Source organism: Hippocampus zosterae, chromosome 6, assembly GCF_025434085.1.
Source record: "Hippocampus zosterae strain Florida chromosome 6, ASM2543408v3, whole genome shotgun sequence".
In the NCBI taxonomy this organism is placed as follows: Eukaryota; Metazoa; Chordata; class Actinopteri; order Syngnathiformes; family Syngnathidae; genus Hippocampus; species Hippocampus zosterae.
In genome coordinates this window covers 7,220,167-7,239,692 of record NC_067456.1, presented here as the reverse complement: position 1 = coordinate 7,239,692, position 19,526 = coordinate 7,220,167, and the positions used below count along the sequence as shown (strand labels likewise).

Sequence of the window (19,526 nt, the reverse complement as noted above, 5' to 3'; positions counted from 1 at the left end):
AAAATGTAGCAGTTTCCATTGCTTCCACTAACACCTATTTACTTAGAAAAAGCATACCAGAGCATTCCTACCTTAAATCGTCACTCAAAACACACGGCGAAAAATAAACTACTGCAATAAAAAAAATTTAAATGAAGCCATGGCTCATAACCCAGGAAATTAAGATGGGGCAGTCCTTAGTCAAGGCAGTGCCACTCTTACAATACAATTTTAAGGCACAAAAATGTTCAAGATGTCTGTATAAAGCAGCCTAATAGGATAAACAGGTAGCATGTGCTGTCACGCATTGAGTTATTAAAAAATAAAATAAAATAAAGATGTTCACTTACCAAAAAAAAAAAAATCCACTCAACAGCTTTTGCACATGCTATATAAAGTACAAATAGCCCTATTGGACCAACAATGACGGACGGACGCATCAGGCCCGTCAGATGTGGTCAGCAATGGCTTTAATAATTCAAACACACTCCATTTCAATTAGTGTGCAAAGTGTGGAAGACAACTTGATGAAAGTTGGTCAAAAGAAAAACGATCTGGGTCACGAGAAAAACAATCTGTCTGAGCACCTAACTGAAAAATTGGTGCAACATTAATAATCACTCTTAACCTGTGTGACAGATAAATGCATTGCTTATAAAGTATAAATGAGGAGAAAATGAGTTTGGCAAAGCTCACTGAATCAGAAAGAAAAGCTTCAACCTGGGGCGCAGTTGATTTACATTTAACACGTTTAGCATAAAACTGATTAAATTCCCATAAATACCTCCAGAGTGGGACAACTTCCATTGTGGTATCACAAATACACAGTTTGAAGGCAAACCAAATGAATTTGTTCAGAATGCAACACAAACACACATGTATGCGATATTAGTACTTTAAGCTGGGGGACTGCGCAACATATTTGAAGTTAAACTTGTTCATTACATTTCCTTAATCAGGTTAGTAATCCACTTCAACTCGTGGCCCCTCAATTACAAATGACTGTTCACAACTGCAATCCATTGCAGGTCCATAAGGAGAACTTCCACATTGGAACATCTTCAAAGCCCTCACCTGTAGATGAGGCAAAGTAATTAACTTGTTCCTATATCACCAGGGCTTTACGTTTTCAGCGCAAGCTTAGCGACAAATTCAAAGTAAATCAATGCCTCCCACTGAAAATGCAAATGCTTCGGGAGGGGGTGGGGGGCTTGGATCCTAAGATCTTCTTAAGCATTTGCATAAAATGTATGCATAACCTGAACATAGAAGCGGCAGGAGAGAACATTGTCATTAGAGAAAAGAGCCGATGTTAGGTTGTCTTTCATGTACATTTCTTTGGCGATTTCTTTTGTTAGCTGGTGCCCATTTGGGATCAATACTAGTAATTCATTGTGGTCTGGAAGGCTCTAATTCACACAGTAAATATTGAACTAGATCTAAAAATGATTGGTGAGCTAGTAAATGAGCTAGCAGCAGCTTTTGCTGCACATTTTCTTGAATAAAGTGCATTTTACTTCTATAATAAAAGCCATGTGAGGAGATACAAACATCTCTAGTTTCCAAACTGAGTACATTGGTACCTCTACTTATGAAATTAATTGCTTTTGGAAGAAATTTCTTAACTAGAACATTTTGTAAGTAGAGACGTGTTTTCCATGTAAATGCCCTAATTTGTTCCAAGCCCCCCCCCCAAAAAAAATTCAGACATAAAGGTAAATGTTTCAGAAAAAAATGCATCAAAATATGTAACAAATGCATGTTAAAAATTCGATTATTGCACAATAAATGAGAGTTGTGCATAATGTACAAAACAAACAAACAAAAAATAAAGAATAAAAATGATGGTCATTTAACTGCGGGTTTTTTTGCCCTTTTTAGTCCATGTTCTCTCTCAGAAGTGGTTTTTGCCTGGCATTTTGTAAAGAAGTGATCCAAAGATGTTTAATTTTGTTGGCTTTTAGCGGTCCTTCGAAAATGTCCAAGGCAAACATCAACAGCACAGTCACCCATTGCCCGACTGGTGAACACTTTTTATGGGTGATTTCCATTTAAATACAACTACCGGTAACGCCTCATAGCCCCCAAGGGGCAAATGACGAAGACGCTGACACATGTCTATCTATCTGCACACATACGGTAGAGGTCCCGCTTAGCCAATGAGATGCCAGTTAACTTGGAAATTTCATATCAAGAGACATTTGTAAGTAAAAATACCACTGTATTGCTGAGGGGAAAAAAAGGCAAAAACAACTTCCTGTCCGCAAGCACAATCACAGACTATCGTAAGCATAAAGATATTTAATTAAACACCACGAAAAGTGCAGGCATTACATGTGCAAGCCAGGAATAAGAATTGTATATTTTCTTCCCTCACATCACCATTAAAAAGGGCACTGTGGTTTGGGAGAGCTCCACTCTTATTTTCCCTTAATGCGTAGACTCTTGAAACGCATGATCAAAATATTGACCACGAACAAACGCTTACATCATAACAGACTGTGAGAGTTCATTACAGAAAAGGCATACAAAAGGCCATACGCAACACGCGGCTCACGATTGCACGGCGAGTGGTTCTCTATTGTCGCTTCATGCGGATGACTCAACCGGTGCACATCTTGTTTCATTTTACACTTTTGAGTAACACTGCGTTTGTGAACTATTGCGGCATATTGTGGTTGGCTTGTCTGGCTAAATGAATGGGAAAGAAAAGAAAATTTGATTTGGTCATTTTGTTGATATGCTGGCATTTAAATAAAATGAATGTTACTTCTACGGGTGTGAGGTACTTCTTCCTTGAGGGAAGAAATAAAACACTTTATCCAGCCAGCTTTCATTTCCTGCAAAGCCCTAAGGAACTAGCATAGCATATTGAAGAGAGGTGAGCCAATCTGAGTTTTAGTGCTCGATGTTACAGAGGATTTTTTTTTCAGATGACTTACCACTAAGTCCGGATCCCGCATGAGACTAAGAATGACCTCGTAGAGTAAAGGGCGATGGTCCGATTTGAATCCGACTGAGATCCACTGGCCTATTAGCCAGATGACTCGCCGTCGAATCAGCTTGTACCTGCAGAGAACAATGAGATTGCATTGAGGTACAGCCATGGAACTTGGTTCAACTCAGTGGTGGTGGTGGGGGGGGGGGGGGGGGTACTTTATATGGAGGCAAAAATAAATAATTGAGACATTGTGGTGACACGCACGCGCGTGCACCCTAGGGATGGGACTGGGTTCAGAATTGAGCAATCACATTCAAAACTCATGTCAAATGTAAGTCAACCCACATCTGCCACGCTTTCAAGTAACTCGGATTAACCCCAAATAAAGTTCAGATGTCCCTGTAGGCATTTCCCCGTGATTTTTTTTTTTTTTGGGGGGGGGGGGGGTTCATAGCAGAAGAAAAAAAAAATCAACCCCCAAAGCATGATGCTGTCACCACTATAGGTATGCTATTTTTGCTTTCTTTTTGTTTGTTTGTTTTTCCCCCAATGAGCAGTGTTGTGTTTATGCCATACTACCTTAGGGAACTCTGGCCAAAAGGTTCAACCTTGTCTCCATATGACCATATGACATTTTCCCCTAATGAGATTGGGAGATTTCAAGTGGTTTTGTTTTGGAGTCAACCGACTCCTCAGAATCATGAAGAAGACAGGAGATTGTCACGTATTTCACAGCATGTGCATACCAGAAATACTTTCAGCTCCTTCAATGTTGATTTCAGTCTCCTGGCTTCCCCCTTACCATTTTCATTCTCGCCTTTTCAATTGTAATTTTGGTGGGCCGTCCAGTTCTTCGTAATGGTTGTGCCATATTTTCTCCACTTGATGATTGTCACACTGCGTTCCGTGGTATATTGTACTTGTTAATTCTCTTGTATCCTTCTCCTGACTGATACCTTTGAACAATGAGAGCTCTCTGATGCTGTGGAAGCTCTCTGTGGAAGATAGCATTTGTTGGAAGAAGTGACTTTGAAAAAGCAAACTAGTGTTAAAATGTACACTCTATTTGCAATATGGCACACTATTTGGGGGTTATACCATTTTGTAGGGGTGTTCAAATGTCAAAAAAGAAAAACTGCAGCAGACAACAACGTAACTCTGGACTTAACAGACGCACGATGCCTCTCGGGGACATGGTGGGAATTGGAGTCCAAGTGTAATGCCGAAAAGCTTTAGAAATTCTAGCAAATTTGGTGGATTTTTAAAATTTATTTTTATTTTTAGAGATGAGCACCGGTTATCACTTGAATAACTGAGCAGTGGTCTTGCATCTGTTCAACGATGTTGAATGCTCTGACTGAATTATTTTGTACTTTGTTTTTGTTCAAATTCTCATTTGCTTGAGAGCTGCAGACGGTGTTGATCAACATTTGAGGGAAAAAAATTACTTAACACCGCTGTGTTGAGGGGGGAGGTGGGAAATCAATCAATACATGTCAGTCTTTTGAAATTCGAAGCTTGTTTTATTTATAGCTACTCGTGAGCATAAATGGAGTTGACTTATCGTCCCGCAAAGAAAATATGGCATTGAAGCAGTGGATCAAGTGAATAGAACAGATGAGCATCTAATTAAGGTAAGCTTCGAGCCAAACTGAGTCCCGCAGTGCATTTTGATTCTCGACAAGCCACGATTTTAACAGAGGCATGTGGCCCATTTCCAACTTGACCAAGCAGGTACAGCGGTTGCCAGAGAAAAATGGCTTTGGCAATATCCCCAGAGTGCTTTGATTAATAAGGCTGCATACAACAGCTCCCCTTGAGCGTGTTAAGAATCATGTGATATCACAGATGAGTAAAAGATGACTAGTTGTGGGGTATTCTTCAAGAAAAAAAATAAATAAAAAAATAAGAGGACGCCCGTCACATAGTGTTGACAAAGATTTGTAAGTGGAAGCAGGGGAAAAGTCTAAGGGCTTGATGTATGGAACGATTAAAAATAGCGGGCGCTAAATTGTGTTTGAGCGCTTGTGGCGGGCGTGATGAGTGTGATCCACTGAAGATTTGTGAAAGAAAAAAAAACATGCAAACTACTGTGCGCGCAAACAGCTCCTTTTACATCTTTAAATAACACACCTGAATGACAGGTGTAAGCCTGGTGCAAAGCGGTACCAGCGTAGAAAACGAAAGACGACAGGGAGAACATTTTTTGCTCTGTGTAAGAGCAGACCTTGTATATCGCAAACTAAAAAGGTCAGGCAATCAAAGGCAGAGTAAAAAAGCCACTCTTTCGCAACATTCTTTGTATGCTCTCGGAGTCTGACAATAGAGCAAACCACGTCTATAGGACAAAAAAGCTTTCTTGGCAAGGCGGCATTAGTACTACGAAGGGTATTGAAGGCACAAATGATAAATGAGCAATACGGTCCATCATATTTTCATTCTGCGTGGGAAAGTTTACTTTCCTTTATGTGAGGTGTCCAACATGGTCAGTCATCACACTTCCAGCTCCTCAAATGGAATAGTAATTACACTTGATTGATCATGGAGGTGAGCTGACACCAAAACAAAACTCTGCCACTCATTCAATTTGTAAGCTCAAAGATAAACATGACAGGCTTCACTATTTGTGTGCGCCGACACCGGTGAGCATGACGGTCCAATCAGAATTAATTGCCTTAACCTCTACACAAATATACCTCTGACAAATTAACTTGCTTATAATAGATAACAGTCCGCAAATCCTGCCGGCCCTGGCTATAGTTCGGTTTCAGCCGTCACAAGTGACACGTGCGCCGACGTCATCTCATCACCTCATTGCAGGATGCCGGTGTGGCTCACACGGTTGTATATATAGATATATGTATTGATTCTGTAAAACGAGAAGGGCATTGCCATATCTTCTGATATGTCTCCGCTGCGGCTATTTTGCAGTGCCCCTTTGTGTTACAGAGACATTACTCTTCAGCTACTACTTTGACATGACAATCATTTCATTGCTGTTACAGCCACACAACAATCATCCAATCACTATTTGTTGTTGAAACCCTACCCTCACATAAGTTTTTTTTCCCCCCTTCCAAAGCCCCAAAGTAGTTTTGAACAAGCTGTGTCACTGGTAGTAAAGACGAATTGTAGACCAAACCAAGGACATCGGGACATTGACCATCTTGTTAATGAAGAGGATCCAAATGTCATGTGGTCCACCTGGACTCTAATCAGTGTGTTTGGCCACATCCTGGCCACCAAATCTGGTCCAAGCAGACATCTGTTTGGGGCACCATGGCTCACGGGTTTCACAAGACCTGCAGCAGATGGAGTTTTTCAGCTCCATCCTGAAAGTTTGGTGGCCAGGCATGGGTATAATGTGGTGTCAAACTTTTTTTTTAACTTGCATCTTTCTCTGACAAAGCAAGTGTTTTCCCCCTGTTTTTTTTAATAAATGCTTGACACACACATACACGTGTGTGTGTGGGGGGCGGGGGGGGCGGTGTCTGAATTTTAATGGCATGTGGTCACTTCATTACAAAAAAATGACAAAAGATTAAATTAAAACCAAAATTGGTGGACCATTTTTGGGCATTTGACTCGGGACTTTGTCCTGCATCTAAAAGCAATGCTTCTCCGAAAGACTACAACTTTTATGCAAAGGAAAAGTTTAGAAAGCTGACAGAAAAGCTACTTTGAATGAGATTTTTTGTTTGTTCAGAAATACTGCCTTATATCGACAATGGTGAAATGCATTTCCCACTGTAATCACAGTCTCAAAGTTTGTTTTTGATAGAATGTATCTAAATATAATGCGAACGTACACTTTTTGTTCCTATTTAAAATGCCACACACTTTTGGCTAGATAGATACATACCTTCAAGCATATGTTAAATTTCTGTAAGAACAAACTATGACGAATCATGAATGTTCCCCCACAGAAAGAAACTTAGTGCTCATATCTGATATGATGAAAATGACAATGGGGATGCTTTTTGTGATCAAAACAACAGCAGAATAAACAAACATTAAATCCTTGGAGTCTGCAGCCACGGTGGCAAAACAAGGTAAAATGGACTGAAGCGCCGGAGCAACAGTGTCACAGTGACATCAGAGCGACGGCTCGCTGACGTGCAGAGCCGCCTGAGTGGCTGATCTTTGGAGCGCTGCCGGGTTGGTACTTTGATTGCCCTGGCATTTGTGCCTGCAGACAGCTCCTTTGTTCTTCATATCACTCACAGCAGCCGCTCTCCCACTTTCTCATCACTTTTTAAATGTGTTCGTCTCTCGGCTCGCTGCCTGAGTCTGCAGACGATATGAGAGCGTGATGAGGCTGCACTGCCGCTTCAACTGCTGTGTCACTAGACCGGGAGCAAATGAGTGGACACAGGCGACAGTGGCTAATGCAGCAGACACATATCGGCTGGGTACTAATGAGGCATTTGGCATATACTGACTGTGCTGATTATTTGACTCAATAATGTAACAGAAGTCAATAGGTAATTAGCTGGAGTCCCTCTGATAGGAATGTGAAATATGAAAACTCGTAAGCATTGCTGATTTTTGAAAAACAACATAAACCAAATTAAAGAGCACATTTATATCACAAGCAAGCAACAGCAAAACCAACCTTTGAATGGGTTGGTTTTGCTGTTGCTGCATTCATCAAAATGCCATCAAAATGACAAACGGAACAGTGGAACCTCCAACGTCGAACATAATCCATAACGTGACGCAAGTTGTTCTAATGTCAAATCAAAATCCTCCCATAGGAAATAAACAAATCCCATTGTCCCAGGCTCAAAATGTCACAGTCATCAAACCTTTATTAACTTAGAGGCAATGTTGTAATTAACATTTTAATGTTCCTGTCACCTAAAATGTAAAAAAAAAAAATGCATCATACAGCTTAATCAACCAACACAATGTATGACGACACACCCTTCGAAGTGGGCAAGACCAACAATATTAACAATAAAATATTTTTTTCTTTTGGTGGTGGGGGGGGTGTCCAAACTCCAACTTTCAGTCATATTTAAGGAAGATTTCTATTTATATCCCCCACACCCCAAAAAAAAGAAATCAAAAGATGTTTTTTAACAAATTATTGGCCCGTGTTTGATAAATGGCTTTGAAGCAAAAACGCAATGTCACCTGTGATGGCTGACTTGCAGCTCCCCGAGAAGCTGATTCTTGAACCACTGGTCAAAGTCCACATTGTCATACAGCTGGTCGGCAACCAATCCCACTGCGTTGAACACTGCAAGCAGTGCAAGAAAAAAGCCATAAAACAAAGTTAACAAATCAATATTCTATCATCAAGAATCCGAACGGAAACAAGTTAGTATATTTTTGTACAGCATTCGACGGTGATGTGAAATATTTGCCCCTGATTTATGGGTTCTGTGCATAATTCTCACATAACAAAGTTCATCGAACCAATTTCAGTATCACACAGAGACTACCCAAGGAAACACAAAATGCAGTTAAACAAGAGTAATAATTACAGCAACGGAACAATTGTCTGATGAAGCTATATGGCCCAAGCTCTTAAGGAAACTGTAAAATCATGCAGTCAAGTGAAGCACTTAGGATGTCGATGACTGCAGGGCTTCCGCTACTGTGGAAGCGGGAAGCCAAGATAATGTCCTCCAAAGTACAGGGCAGCAGGACAGTGGTGTGCACATATGCCTCACAGGGGAAAAAAATATATTGAAAATGTAAAAAAAATATGATCAAGCGGCTTGTCCAGCTTGGGCAGCTCCATGCCTCTTGGTCACATTTGCTCTCATTCGTTCTGACAAACAGATGCGCGAGTACAAGGAGTCAGACAAGACAGATGGGCTGAAGGTGCTGAAGCAAGTGCTTGGATTCTTATCAATGGAACACTGCCAGAGGTTGACTATTCAGGACAGGTAAATGGAACTGTCGGAAACTCTGCTAATGGTACGTTGAATTCAACTAACTTCTTCTAAGCAATTAAAGGGATTACAGACACAGTAAATAAACATCGAATTCTTTGTTGGGAAGTCAATTTCTGATCTTTTCATGCTGACATGTATACGGGTGCCTGTCTCTTGTGTTTGAAAAATCTGGTTCCTTTCACATAGTCTTGCAAAAGCCAGCCTTTTCCTACCCTTTTCCCTGTTGCTGTACTGTAGTTGCAACAGCACAAAATGGAGGGTCAGAGTTGCAAGATCATGTGGACGTAATAGCATTCGGGCTGGCTGATATCAACCAGCCCAAATTGTAAAAAAAAGAAAAGAAAAATTGAGTTTGATAATCCCATTTCAATTGAGTTCCCCTTATCTTATAGAAAAAAGCAAATGACAATGACATTCAAAACAAATGAACCCCCCCCCCCCCCACCACCACCAGCACCACTCTTGAAATTTGCTTTATTTCTCCTCGTAGACACTAAATAATCTTCAATCCTCCCTCAAAGCGCAGCGCAATAGAGAGTTAAAGTTGCTGGCTGTGGTTTGAAACACACTGGATGATACCTTTGATTTATTCATTCACACATAATATTTTAATAGCCTGTGTGATTAGCAATAGAGCCTGGTCCAAAACAGCAAGCTCCGGTTATTATTGACTGTTGCGTACCAACAACCCAGCCGCATCATGAATGTCAGATCCTATTAAGAGTACTGTTAAAATGGTTATTATTTACTAATCACACATTTTTCTCTTCAACGAGGTTGACGTTCAGAGTTGTAATTATCTACAACAGTGCACACTGTGTACAGCTTCATGATCAAGTTGTGTTTTTATCAAGACTGCAAGGAGATGACTGATGTCTCAACACTCGACGTATCCACTTGGGAGTCAATTTGATTCGCTTTTGGATGCCATTAAATCATCCCTTGAAGTCCAAACACTGTGACGATGTAGAAAGAAGAAATGAAAAAGAGGTTTAACTCACCCGCATCCTTCATTAACAACTGAACAGGATCTTCCACGTTGGTTGGGCCTGCAATAAAACAAAATATTGTCATTTATGAGGGAACTATTGTGGAGCCCTGCTGTTCACCACGGATTAGGACCGAGCCTGATTGTAAATACAGAATTTCAGAAAAGAATTGACGCTCCCCTGAAAGTGATTAAAATGTCCTATTTTAATCTTTTAAACCAGGGATAGGCAATTTAAGTGATGAAGAGGTGCCACAATTTTTAATTAGCCCAACTGAGGAGCTGCATACTAAAAAAAATGCATGGCATAAATGGCCGCCCTCCGGGCGGCACATCAGCTAGTTCCTGCGGAAGGCTGGTAAGGTGGGCCTTCGGCCCACAAAAGTGTTGTTGCTTGGTTCAACTTTTCGTTCATCTTCATTGCTTATCGCGAAAATAAAGAGATGTTTAGCTCTACTAAATAACTAACAATTTCATTGCAATGCTTGTGGGTAGGCAACATTTTTTCGCTAAGATGCCCGCGCGATCGTAGTGAGCCACTGCCTGAGCGGCGCGGTGAAGTAGGTACGTTTTGAAAAGGGACAGACGGAAGGACAGACCGCGTGCGGGACGACGCGCAATATATATATAGATATGCTTAGTGAATGTATAAAATATGCAGTCTTCATAAACAAAAAATAACAGACTAATTTTATTTTTTTATGCTGGGCAGGAGCATGATGGGATGACAGGATTTTACGCACACACGCACGCACACTAATACAAACTCATTATCCCTTTTGATACAGCTCATTTGCTCAGGTGTAAACACGATAATTGGAATCTGAGTTGCATCTGGTGAGAAATGCGCTCTGGATATAAATGTTATCCAGTGCTGATCTGACAGACCTGTTTGGTATCTCTGAAGTGCATGAACAGTCATTTTAAATGGATCAAGTAGGCACGGGAGCTTTTCATTCCAGTATGTGTTTGCATTTACTAACAAAGGAAAAAGAAGACGGTAGAACCTATACGACTCATAAGGGAAGCAAAAGACAAAGGCCCTCATTTGCTCAGAAATATTCTGTTAATCGGACCTTTGCAGTCTTTCATCACATAGGAGAGAAAGTGCTGAAACGGGGAAATGGGGTGGCGGGGGGTTGCTTTGTATGTGTTGCATGTTAAAAAGTGCAGTACTGTTTTTATTTTAGTTCCTTAAAAAAAAAAAACAATATTCAATATGTTTTTTACCTCATGTTTTTTTATACTGCGGGGTGGAAGTAGAAGCTTTTTTGACTTTTTTTAAAAGTCAAACTTGCGTATAGGGGCTTCATTGTGGCATGGCTGCATTAGAGTGACTCGTTATCGCGGGTGACGACTCAGTGAGACATTTCAGTCACCGAAGGCTTTAAGTGGATATGTTATTGCGGCTCACATATCTTATACTGTATGTAGGCACAAGAAATATGCTCGCCAAATAGCACCTATTTTATCAGGATTAGTGGCATTTGATTGACATTTGAGCAGATCATCGAGAGAGGAGTGAATTGGCTTGATATTGCACCATTTTGAAAACTCTTTTGAAAGACTTGATTTTGTTTATGATTGAGGGTTGTGGAGACCACTCCTCTCTGTGGAGTGTCAAAATTAGAAGACATTATTTTCACTCAACAGGGATCATATGAGAAAACACAATTTGAATATTGGCCTGTTGACATAAGAGTTGATGTATTCATTGGACTATTGGCCTCTTGACATAATAGTTGATGTATTCATTGGACTATTTATCCAGGATTGAGATTTTCAGCCAGTGACCCATGTTCACCATCAAGTCACATCCTCACCATTTAGCCAGTCTGCTTTCTACACCTCTATTAGTACTTGTGGTGCACCAAGGTCTCAATCAATAGCCAGGTCCCTTCAACCATAGAATTTTCTAATCTGCTGTCGCTCTTGCTCCGGTGGAATGTATTTCCACTTTGTCACTTGAAGCTGAGAGCAGAATTGAAGAGCGGTCGGAAACAAACCCTCCAAAACCAAAGTGCATGTGCAATGGCACTGTTAATTCAGAAACACAACCAAAAACAATGGCAACACAAATAAGCCCGTCCCCATCAGGAGCACAAAGGCATATGTGTGAATGTGACCGAGTCCTGGAGACTTGAGTAGTTTTAATAATAATCTGTCACAAGGGAAGTCAAGGACGCTGACAAAGCCATGTTACATATACTGTACCACTAAAGGCAATGTGAAAGACCCTACATGCTCTCTTACTTTATGAAATACTAGCTGGTTCGCCGCCCTCCGGGCGGCTCATCAGCTAGTTCCTGCGGAAGGCTGGTAAGGTGGGCCTTCGGCCCACAAAAGTGTTATTGCTTGGTTCAACTTTTTGTTCATCTTCATTGCTTATCGCGAAAATAAAGAGATGTTTAGCTCTACTAAATAACTAACAATTTCATTGCAATGCTTGTGGGTAGACAACATTTTTTCGCTAAGATGCCCGCGCGATCGTAGTGAGCCACTGCCTGAGCGGCGCAGTGGCGGCGCGCAGTGGCGGCGCGCAGTGGCGGCGCGGTGAAGTAGGTACGTTTTGAAAAGGGACAGACGGAAGGACAGACCGCGTGCGGGACGACGCGCAATATATATATATATAGAAGATTTATATGTTGACAGGGGAACTACATCCAATGTAGGCGACAATAGCGAGAATTCCAAGAACTTTATTAATGATTGTTTTACAGCAGGGAAATCCTGCTGAGAAATGTGCTAATTAGGAACTCGCTAACCTATTTGTCGATTAATTGAAGATTGCTGAGAATTATTGAATTTGAGTGAAAATTGAAGGGCATTTTGCATTTGCTTGACTATGTTCAGTTTCTCCAGATCTTCAACTTTAAAATAGGAATCCATGTTCTATAATGTGTCATAACGTTGACATGTACTGCACTAAAAATAAGGGGGGAAAAGAAACAAAACAAGCAATTACTCTTGGAGACGGAATTAACTAACCGTGGAGATTCTGAACCATATCCAGGAGCACAGGAGTCAAGGTCCGGCCGTAGTTGTTGAAGATATCCAAAAACAACACTTCTGTACAGGGCTAAAAGGAAAGAGAGAAAAGTGATCATTAGGAACATATCACAACGTGCATGTGTGCACTCACATTACCAACAAAAAGATCAGCAGGGTGGGTGACACAGAAAAACCCAATTCACTGGCAACATTCCCCACAGATTTATTGACGAGTAAGAGTCACTTCTGATCAGTGAGCCGAATTCATGAACACGGAAGGAATAGGTGCACGGTGACACATCCTCCGTAGACCGTCCTCATACAACTGCCCTAACGGCATGCTGATGCAAAGGTCATAACAGTGCAAAATACGATTGGAACATAACAATGACTGCCACTGTCCAAAAGTCATGAATCTAATTTTCTGATTGTAGTTTGGCACACAATTATCTGTAACATAAATGCCCCAATCTGCTGTTATGTTTTGTTATGCCCTTGATGTGAGAATTTTGTAGGATCTCCGTATAAAAAAAAGTTTTAACCAACTGTACTGTATAAGGTTGTCACATTACATTGCAAACCAATAGAATGCAAGTAGTTTCCCACTGAGATTAAATAGCAATGTTGGCTTAATCAAAATTCCTATCTTTTTTTAAAAATGGTATTAACACTAGTTATTTTCTTTCACGACTTTACTTTATTTGTTATATGTGGCCAGACCAGCCCTCCCACTGGGTGCTGTGACTAATGCGGGAAAAGGTTGTGTTTACTCGACTGTGAGTGTGCTACTTTGTGACCAGGAAACCTTACCCAGAGTTAATATGATCAGGGAGTCAGGTTAATGGAGGACAAAGGGGATATATTAAAGTAGAAGAAACAAAATGGTTATCTGTATCTGAAAAGCAAAAGTTTTTTTACTCACCCTCAAACTGTATTTCCACGAGTCGCCTCCTGTTTCCTCAACAGCTGCAGATGAGATGGTGAAAGTCAGATGGTGCTCAATGACATGTAGAAGCCTCCATTTGAAAGGTTTTTCTTCACCCAATCCACTCCTCCACATTTGAGCTCAAATCTAATAATCGTCATGCTACACAGCTTAAAACGGCTTTCCATAAAGATGCTACAAAAGTTTAACAAAATGGTGTTTACAAATTATTGTAGCTTCAAAGGCACCGTAAAGCAATTAATTCATCTTTGTCCAGCATAAAACTGCATGTAATGTTTTCAATGATACAAGTCCTACAATTATAAAGATGTGAGACGCTAGCATGTAGTATGTAATAAAAATAACCGATTAACCCTTGCTGCTCTGAATAGGAACCATAAAGTCTGTCAATAATTAGAAATAGAATATTTGTCGCAAGGGAGTTCTGGGAAATCTGGATTGAATTGATCGATTTACCAAAGCTCTCGGGATCCTCTTCCCACATGTCCAGCTCCTCCTTTGTGAGAAGGAAATAGTGGGAGACAAGCCGGCATCCGATCTCTCTCAGCGTGGGTTGTGTGAAGAAAGCCGTCTTGATCTTGTGAGCCTCCAGACTCTCCGGTTTACTCTCTACAATGAAGACAATGAAGCTGTGAAGCTAGAATATTGAAATCCAGTTCGCACATTGCTGTCTCTTGTCCCTGCCAATATTTCCTGAATTACAACCATTACTATTATGGTGGAGCGCAACAATGCAAAAAAAAGTACTGTAATTTCCAACACAATTTATTCAGAATACTAAAAACAAACACTGCATTAAAATACGTATAAGGACCAATCAGCCGATAAAGGATGAAGCAATTTCGGTTGTGTTTTCATTTGTGCGACACTGTTTATGGACCTGTCATACTCGCAGATACACAAGAGACCTCCCGTCTGTCGACATGAGTGACAGGGTGGACTGAAAAAAAAAAACAAGTCACATGGCTGCCAATAGCCGAGTCGGTCAGCCAAAGCTCGATCTTCCCTTAGGCTCCTTAACCTTGCGTTTTACAATATTTCCCCGTCTGGAAGATGGGAGCGCAAAAGAAAATGCATGTTCAGCTCAGCTTAGTCTGCTTAAACACACACCGATAGACAGCAGTTAAGTCAAGCCCTGATTGTCAGAAGTCTCAAAAGATCACCATGAAGACTCCCACTTGAACTTCTTGCACAATCCACTAGTTAGTTTGGCGTGAGTTATCAAAAGATAGGTTGTGTTTTGCTTTAACATGTCACGTTTCACACATTACAAGAGTGGCATTTTTTGCAAGCCTTTGATACAAGACTGTTAAAGTGTGACTTAAAACACTTCCAGTGTAGGTCATAAATGTTTTATGATGGTGGCAGTTTGACAACAGAATCAAGGTCGCCACAAAAGGGGTAACAATATATTTTTGGGGTACTTCCGTAGTTGAACACAGCTGTGGAGGCGGTGAGGAGCGGCAGAGGTAATGAAACATCTCAAACAAACTGATCCCCCTTACCTTCGATGTTATTGGCAGGTTTATAGGCGTCGTTCGTAACAATCATCTTGATGAGGTTCATGCACTGGACGATGAAGCGCTCGAAGGTGACGCCTTCCCCGACTGGCGTGAACACGTAGCCCACAGCGAATTCCAGCGAGCACTGGATGAGTGGTATAAATGCACAGGGATGCCCCTCCAAGAAATCCAACAACTAAGGGACAGAAGAGAAGAACACTATAGTTAGATTTCCCTTTCTTTTTTTTAATGAAATACCACCGTCTTCCATCATGATGTGCAACTCAACTCACAACTTTAGTGTAGAGAATGATCGTCTTTTCCAGCTTTTCTCTACAAGTGCTGCCTGCACCAAGTTGTCGACCTAAAAACGACACCACAATCAGAAAATGGTTGGACAACAACAGCTGGGAGTCCTTGTGGAATTATTCGTAGTAATTGTGCTGTTGCAGTGACATGTTTACCAGTGAACGCAGTACTGTATGTTTGTCCCCAAAGCAACAGCAATTGGAGGATTGTAATCTCATTCCATCAAAATCACCTCCGTAATTTGTGACAGTGCTCTGATTGAGCCCCTCATTGCATTAGCGAGTGCCATACAGACCGAAGACATTGGCGGTGTTAAACTGACGGCACAAACCATAAACCATGACAATTAAATTTGGTCGGAGAGTCAGCACAGGCATCTCATCTTTCTGTGACGTTAAATAGCTCCACCGAGCTAATGTCAAAATGATTGTGAACACAACCCTAACATTGCATTGAGCAAAGACTCTGAATAGCATGACTACCGGGTAATTAGGGTTAGTTTTGGCATGATTGGGATCTCTTTTTAAGTTTTGTAGTTTGTCAATGTTAATCTGTAAATACAGTTGCAGAAAATTTGCTGGCAAAAGAGAGGCCCTGAAAGGGCCTTGTGTACTACTTTCACCTGTATTATGTTATGTCACATTAAATCAACAATAGAAAAATGGCTTCATCAAAATTGAAGAAAGACATACCTTGGTAGCGGCCTAAAGACGACTATGAATCCTTACGTGTTCTCAGCGAAATACAATTACATACTATGTGCCGTACTACCAAAAGATGTCTATCAGATGTCACCACTTGATCTTTTCTGAGGGGAAAAATAATTAGTATCTACTTGTGGTATGACCCACGTTCTACAGCTAGTAGAGCAAATTCCACTATTGAAGAGAATAGAATATACTGGTGGTTCAAGGACAAACATCAAAAAGAAACAGAAAACTGTACAACTTGATTGCAAAAAGGGCCCCAAAACAACAGGTCATGTAGATGACCTTTGACCTACACATACAATACACTTGACAAAGTTTATCCAATCCAATCCAATCATATGGCAAGGAACGGCAAATGCTTTGTTGCTGGCTCAGCCGTGAGATGATAGATTACACATTCCAACTGCTACAAATCCCAAAACGGGCATGCTCTGTCCCAATGGCCACCGTCAGTGAGAGAGAAATATTTGAACTGAGAATTGTGGTGGATATATTGTTGACTGCTAAATCCTTACGGTGTAAAGATTTGAGTGTTGCAAAGAAGAGGGGGGAGCAGCCATGATGAAAAACAACCCCAGAATGAATAAATACAGGCAAGAATAAAGACAAAGTGGAGCTTATTCAAAGCAATGATTCTCTTTCTCCAAAAGCCCAATTCGTTGCTTAGAAACTTGACGATTTGTAGTTTAGAAAATATAGTGTGGCAGATTTTCTCTATAACTGGTTCTATAACTCGGTGGTGGCCTCGGCCATCTATTATGGCATTGTCTGCTGGTCAGGCAGCATCTCGGCCCGGGACAGAAAGAGACTGGAGCGACTGGTCAGGAAGGCCAGTTCTGTCCTGGGTTGCTCCCTTGACACTCTGGAGGAGGTGGGCAACAGACGGATGCTAACTAAGCTAAAAGCTATGATGGCCAGTCCCCCCCCCCCCTTCCAGCCCGCCCTGACAGCACTTGGTAGCTCCTTCAGCCAGAGACTGTTACACCCACGCTGCAAGAAGGAGAGATACCGACGCTCGTTCCTACCGACTGCTGTCAGGCTGATGAATAAAAAATAACAATCATAATAATAATAATAATTAAATGATGTGAAGGTAAATTGTAAATAGTACTGCGATTTATCCATTTGTGTTCATATTTAATTGAATTTATTTAATTGAAAGATGTTTGTTGTTGTTGTTTTTTTTCTCTTCTTCTTTCTACATACATTCTTGCTGCTGGAGGCTGTAAATTTCCCCATTGTGGGACAAATGAAGGATATCTTATCTTATCTTATTTGGCAGTCTTCCATCATGTTTTTCATTCAACAACTGATCCTTTCTCAGAGATGCAAGAGACAAAAGTACTCACAACATTCCAGGAACTGCTTTAGCCTTTCAAACACTGCATTCAGGAAACCCTAAAAAGGGGAGCAAGAGGAGACGCAAGATTTAATTGCACGTATTTCTGCAGTTCAAGCGCTCAGTATTGAAACAAAGGTACACCTGCCTAACCACTCGGGAGGATAAATAACTGTGCTGGCCGCACATAGGATGAAAGGGAATCAATTTTCAGAAGCCTGGTGTAGCCGTGCCTAAAAAAATGGAATGATAGATGGTGATGCAGTCTGTTAAGATCTGCATTAGTGTTGAGCAATGAGGTCAACGGTGGTGTCATTAATCACCCACCTTGCGCCCACAGCCCAGTCACCGCATCAGCCCTCAAAAAAGAGTGAAATCGAGAGGGGTTTATGAAAATAAAGGAGGAGATGATAAAAACGACTTCCATGGCATATCATTTGTTGAGCCAGGTGGGTGAAAAGCACTTAACTAATGATCGAATGGAACATATGGGGATGAGTGATGAGAAAGAGATTGCAACTATATCTATTTTTCATCACAATTAGTTCTGATAGGACAATAGTGACAGACTGTAATAACCGCTTGGGAAGATACACAAGCATAAGAAAAGTAAATGACTTTGAGATTCTTACTATAAACTACAAATGGGAAGCAGAGAAGATATAGAGCAGTGCTGGAAGGCACTGCATTATATAAGCCAAGGAATAATGCAATAAAAGCAATTTGTGAAACTGTTGTAATGTACAAAAGAACATCTTCTCCTCAGAGGAGAGATTTTATTGGGCTGGCAAGTCTGATTCGCAGTTTTGTGCTAGTTGACAACATTCAACAATATTGCAGGAGTGCATAAAAGCAGAAGCTTTGTTATGCCTTTCCAGTGCGCTGCCCTGCACGACTTGGCTTGGCTTGACCTGCATTAGTTTGGAGCGGTTATATTTCCACTTAAAATAGTTTCACAGAAAACTACATTATTGGAGGAAAACAAGGGTCTTCTCTATTGACAGCCATTTGACGTGGAGCCTCAAATATCATAATGATGCTACTATTTCTCAACCACTGAATGACCAGCTGCGGCTGTGTCAATCGCGAGATGAGTAGTTATTGTGTAGTGAAAAAGGGGGCATTCGCCTGCACGTACAAATGTAGAGCCAGTGAGGTTTTCGGGGAATTATTTGATATTAAAATAAAAATAAAGACGTATCACAGCAAAATGAGACACATTAGGTGAAAAGCTCTAAGTGGAGCTACCCACTAACAAGCAAAAAATATAAATATAATTTTTTTGAGTCAGAAGGAAGCAATGACTGTTTTTACACGCTGTGATATCAACAGATGCGTTGACTTTTAAAAACACATTTCCCTCTTCTGACATACAGTAACTTCCAAATCGGGGGAACCTTTGTATGTATCGAAAGACTAGATTGTTGATTCTGGTGATCCATATATACAACAAAGGCTATGGCTTCAACTGCGTTTCAAAAGACACTAGCACATTGCGGCTAAAATAAATATATTGAGTGCCACGTCTGTTTGAAAGATATTCTTATTATGGCAATTACAGAGTAGACGGATATCCAGGGATGCCAAATGAACATGTGAAAGGAAAATGGTATTGCAAGGTAAAACAGTAACTTGCCTGAGATTCAACATGTAAATCCAATCTGGACATGAAATATTAACTCTAAAGCCATTACGTCCGCCTGCTGAGCTGGAATAACCAGCTTGAGGCAAATGACATTTTAATGTGAAAGTTACGGCCGCTGCAAGACCTTGAGCCTTCTCGCTAGAACTGAACTCATTTGTGCTACATCAGACTGAGTGATTATCATTGATTTAAAAGAAAAAAAATGGCTTTGGCCTCGACAAGTTCACCGACTGAGACTGCAAACTAAAAAAACAGGCAAGATAAACG

The 19,526-nt window shown here is 40.8% G+C and overlaps 1 protein-coding gene across 1 annotated transcript in view; it reads right to left on the bottom strand.

The window, feature by feature from the left end:
• ipo11 (importin 11) overlaps positions 1 to 19,526 on the bottom strand; it is a 71,429-nt gene that overhangs the window by 37,273 nt on the left and 14,630 nt on the right. The window contains exons 8-16 of the mRNA XM_052068486.1: positions 17,625 to 17,673; positions 15,550 to 15,620; positions 15,260 to 15,452; positions 14,211 to 14,363; positions 13,731 to 13,774; positions 12,806 to 12,896; positions 9,831 to 9,878; positions 8,060 to 8,165; positions 2,922 to 3,048 (exon numbers count right to left, since the gene is read on the bottom strand). Coding sequence (XP_051924446.1) covers positions 2,922 to 3,048; positions 8,060 to 8,165; positions 9,831 to 9,878; positions 12,806 to 12,896; positions 13,731 to 13,774; positions 14,211 to 14,363; positions 15,260 to 15,452; positions 15,550 to 15,620; positions 17,625 to 17,673 — 882 coding nt within the window. The remainder of the gene's footprint in view (positions 1 to 2,921; positions 3,049 to 8,059; positions 8,166 to 9,830; positions 9,879 to 12,805; positions 12,897 to 13,730; positions 13,775 to 14,210; positions 14,364 to 15,259; positions 15,453 to 15,549; positions 15,621 to 17,624; positions 17,674 to 19,526) is intronic.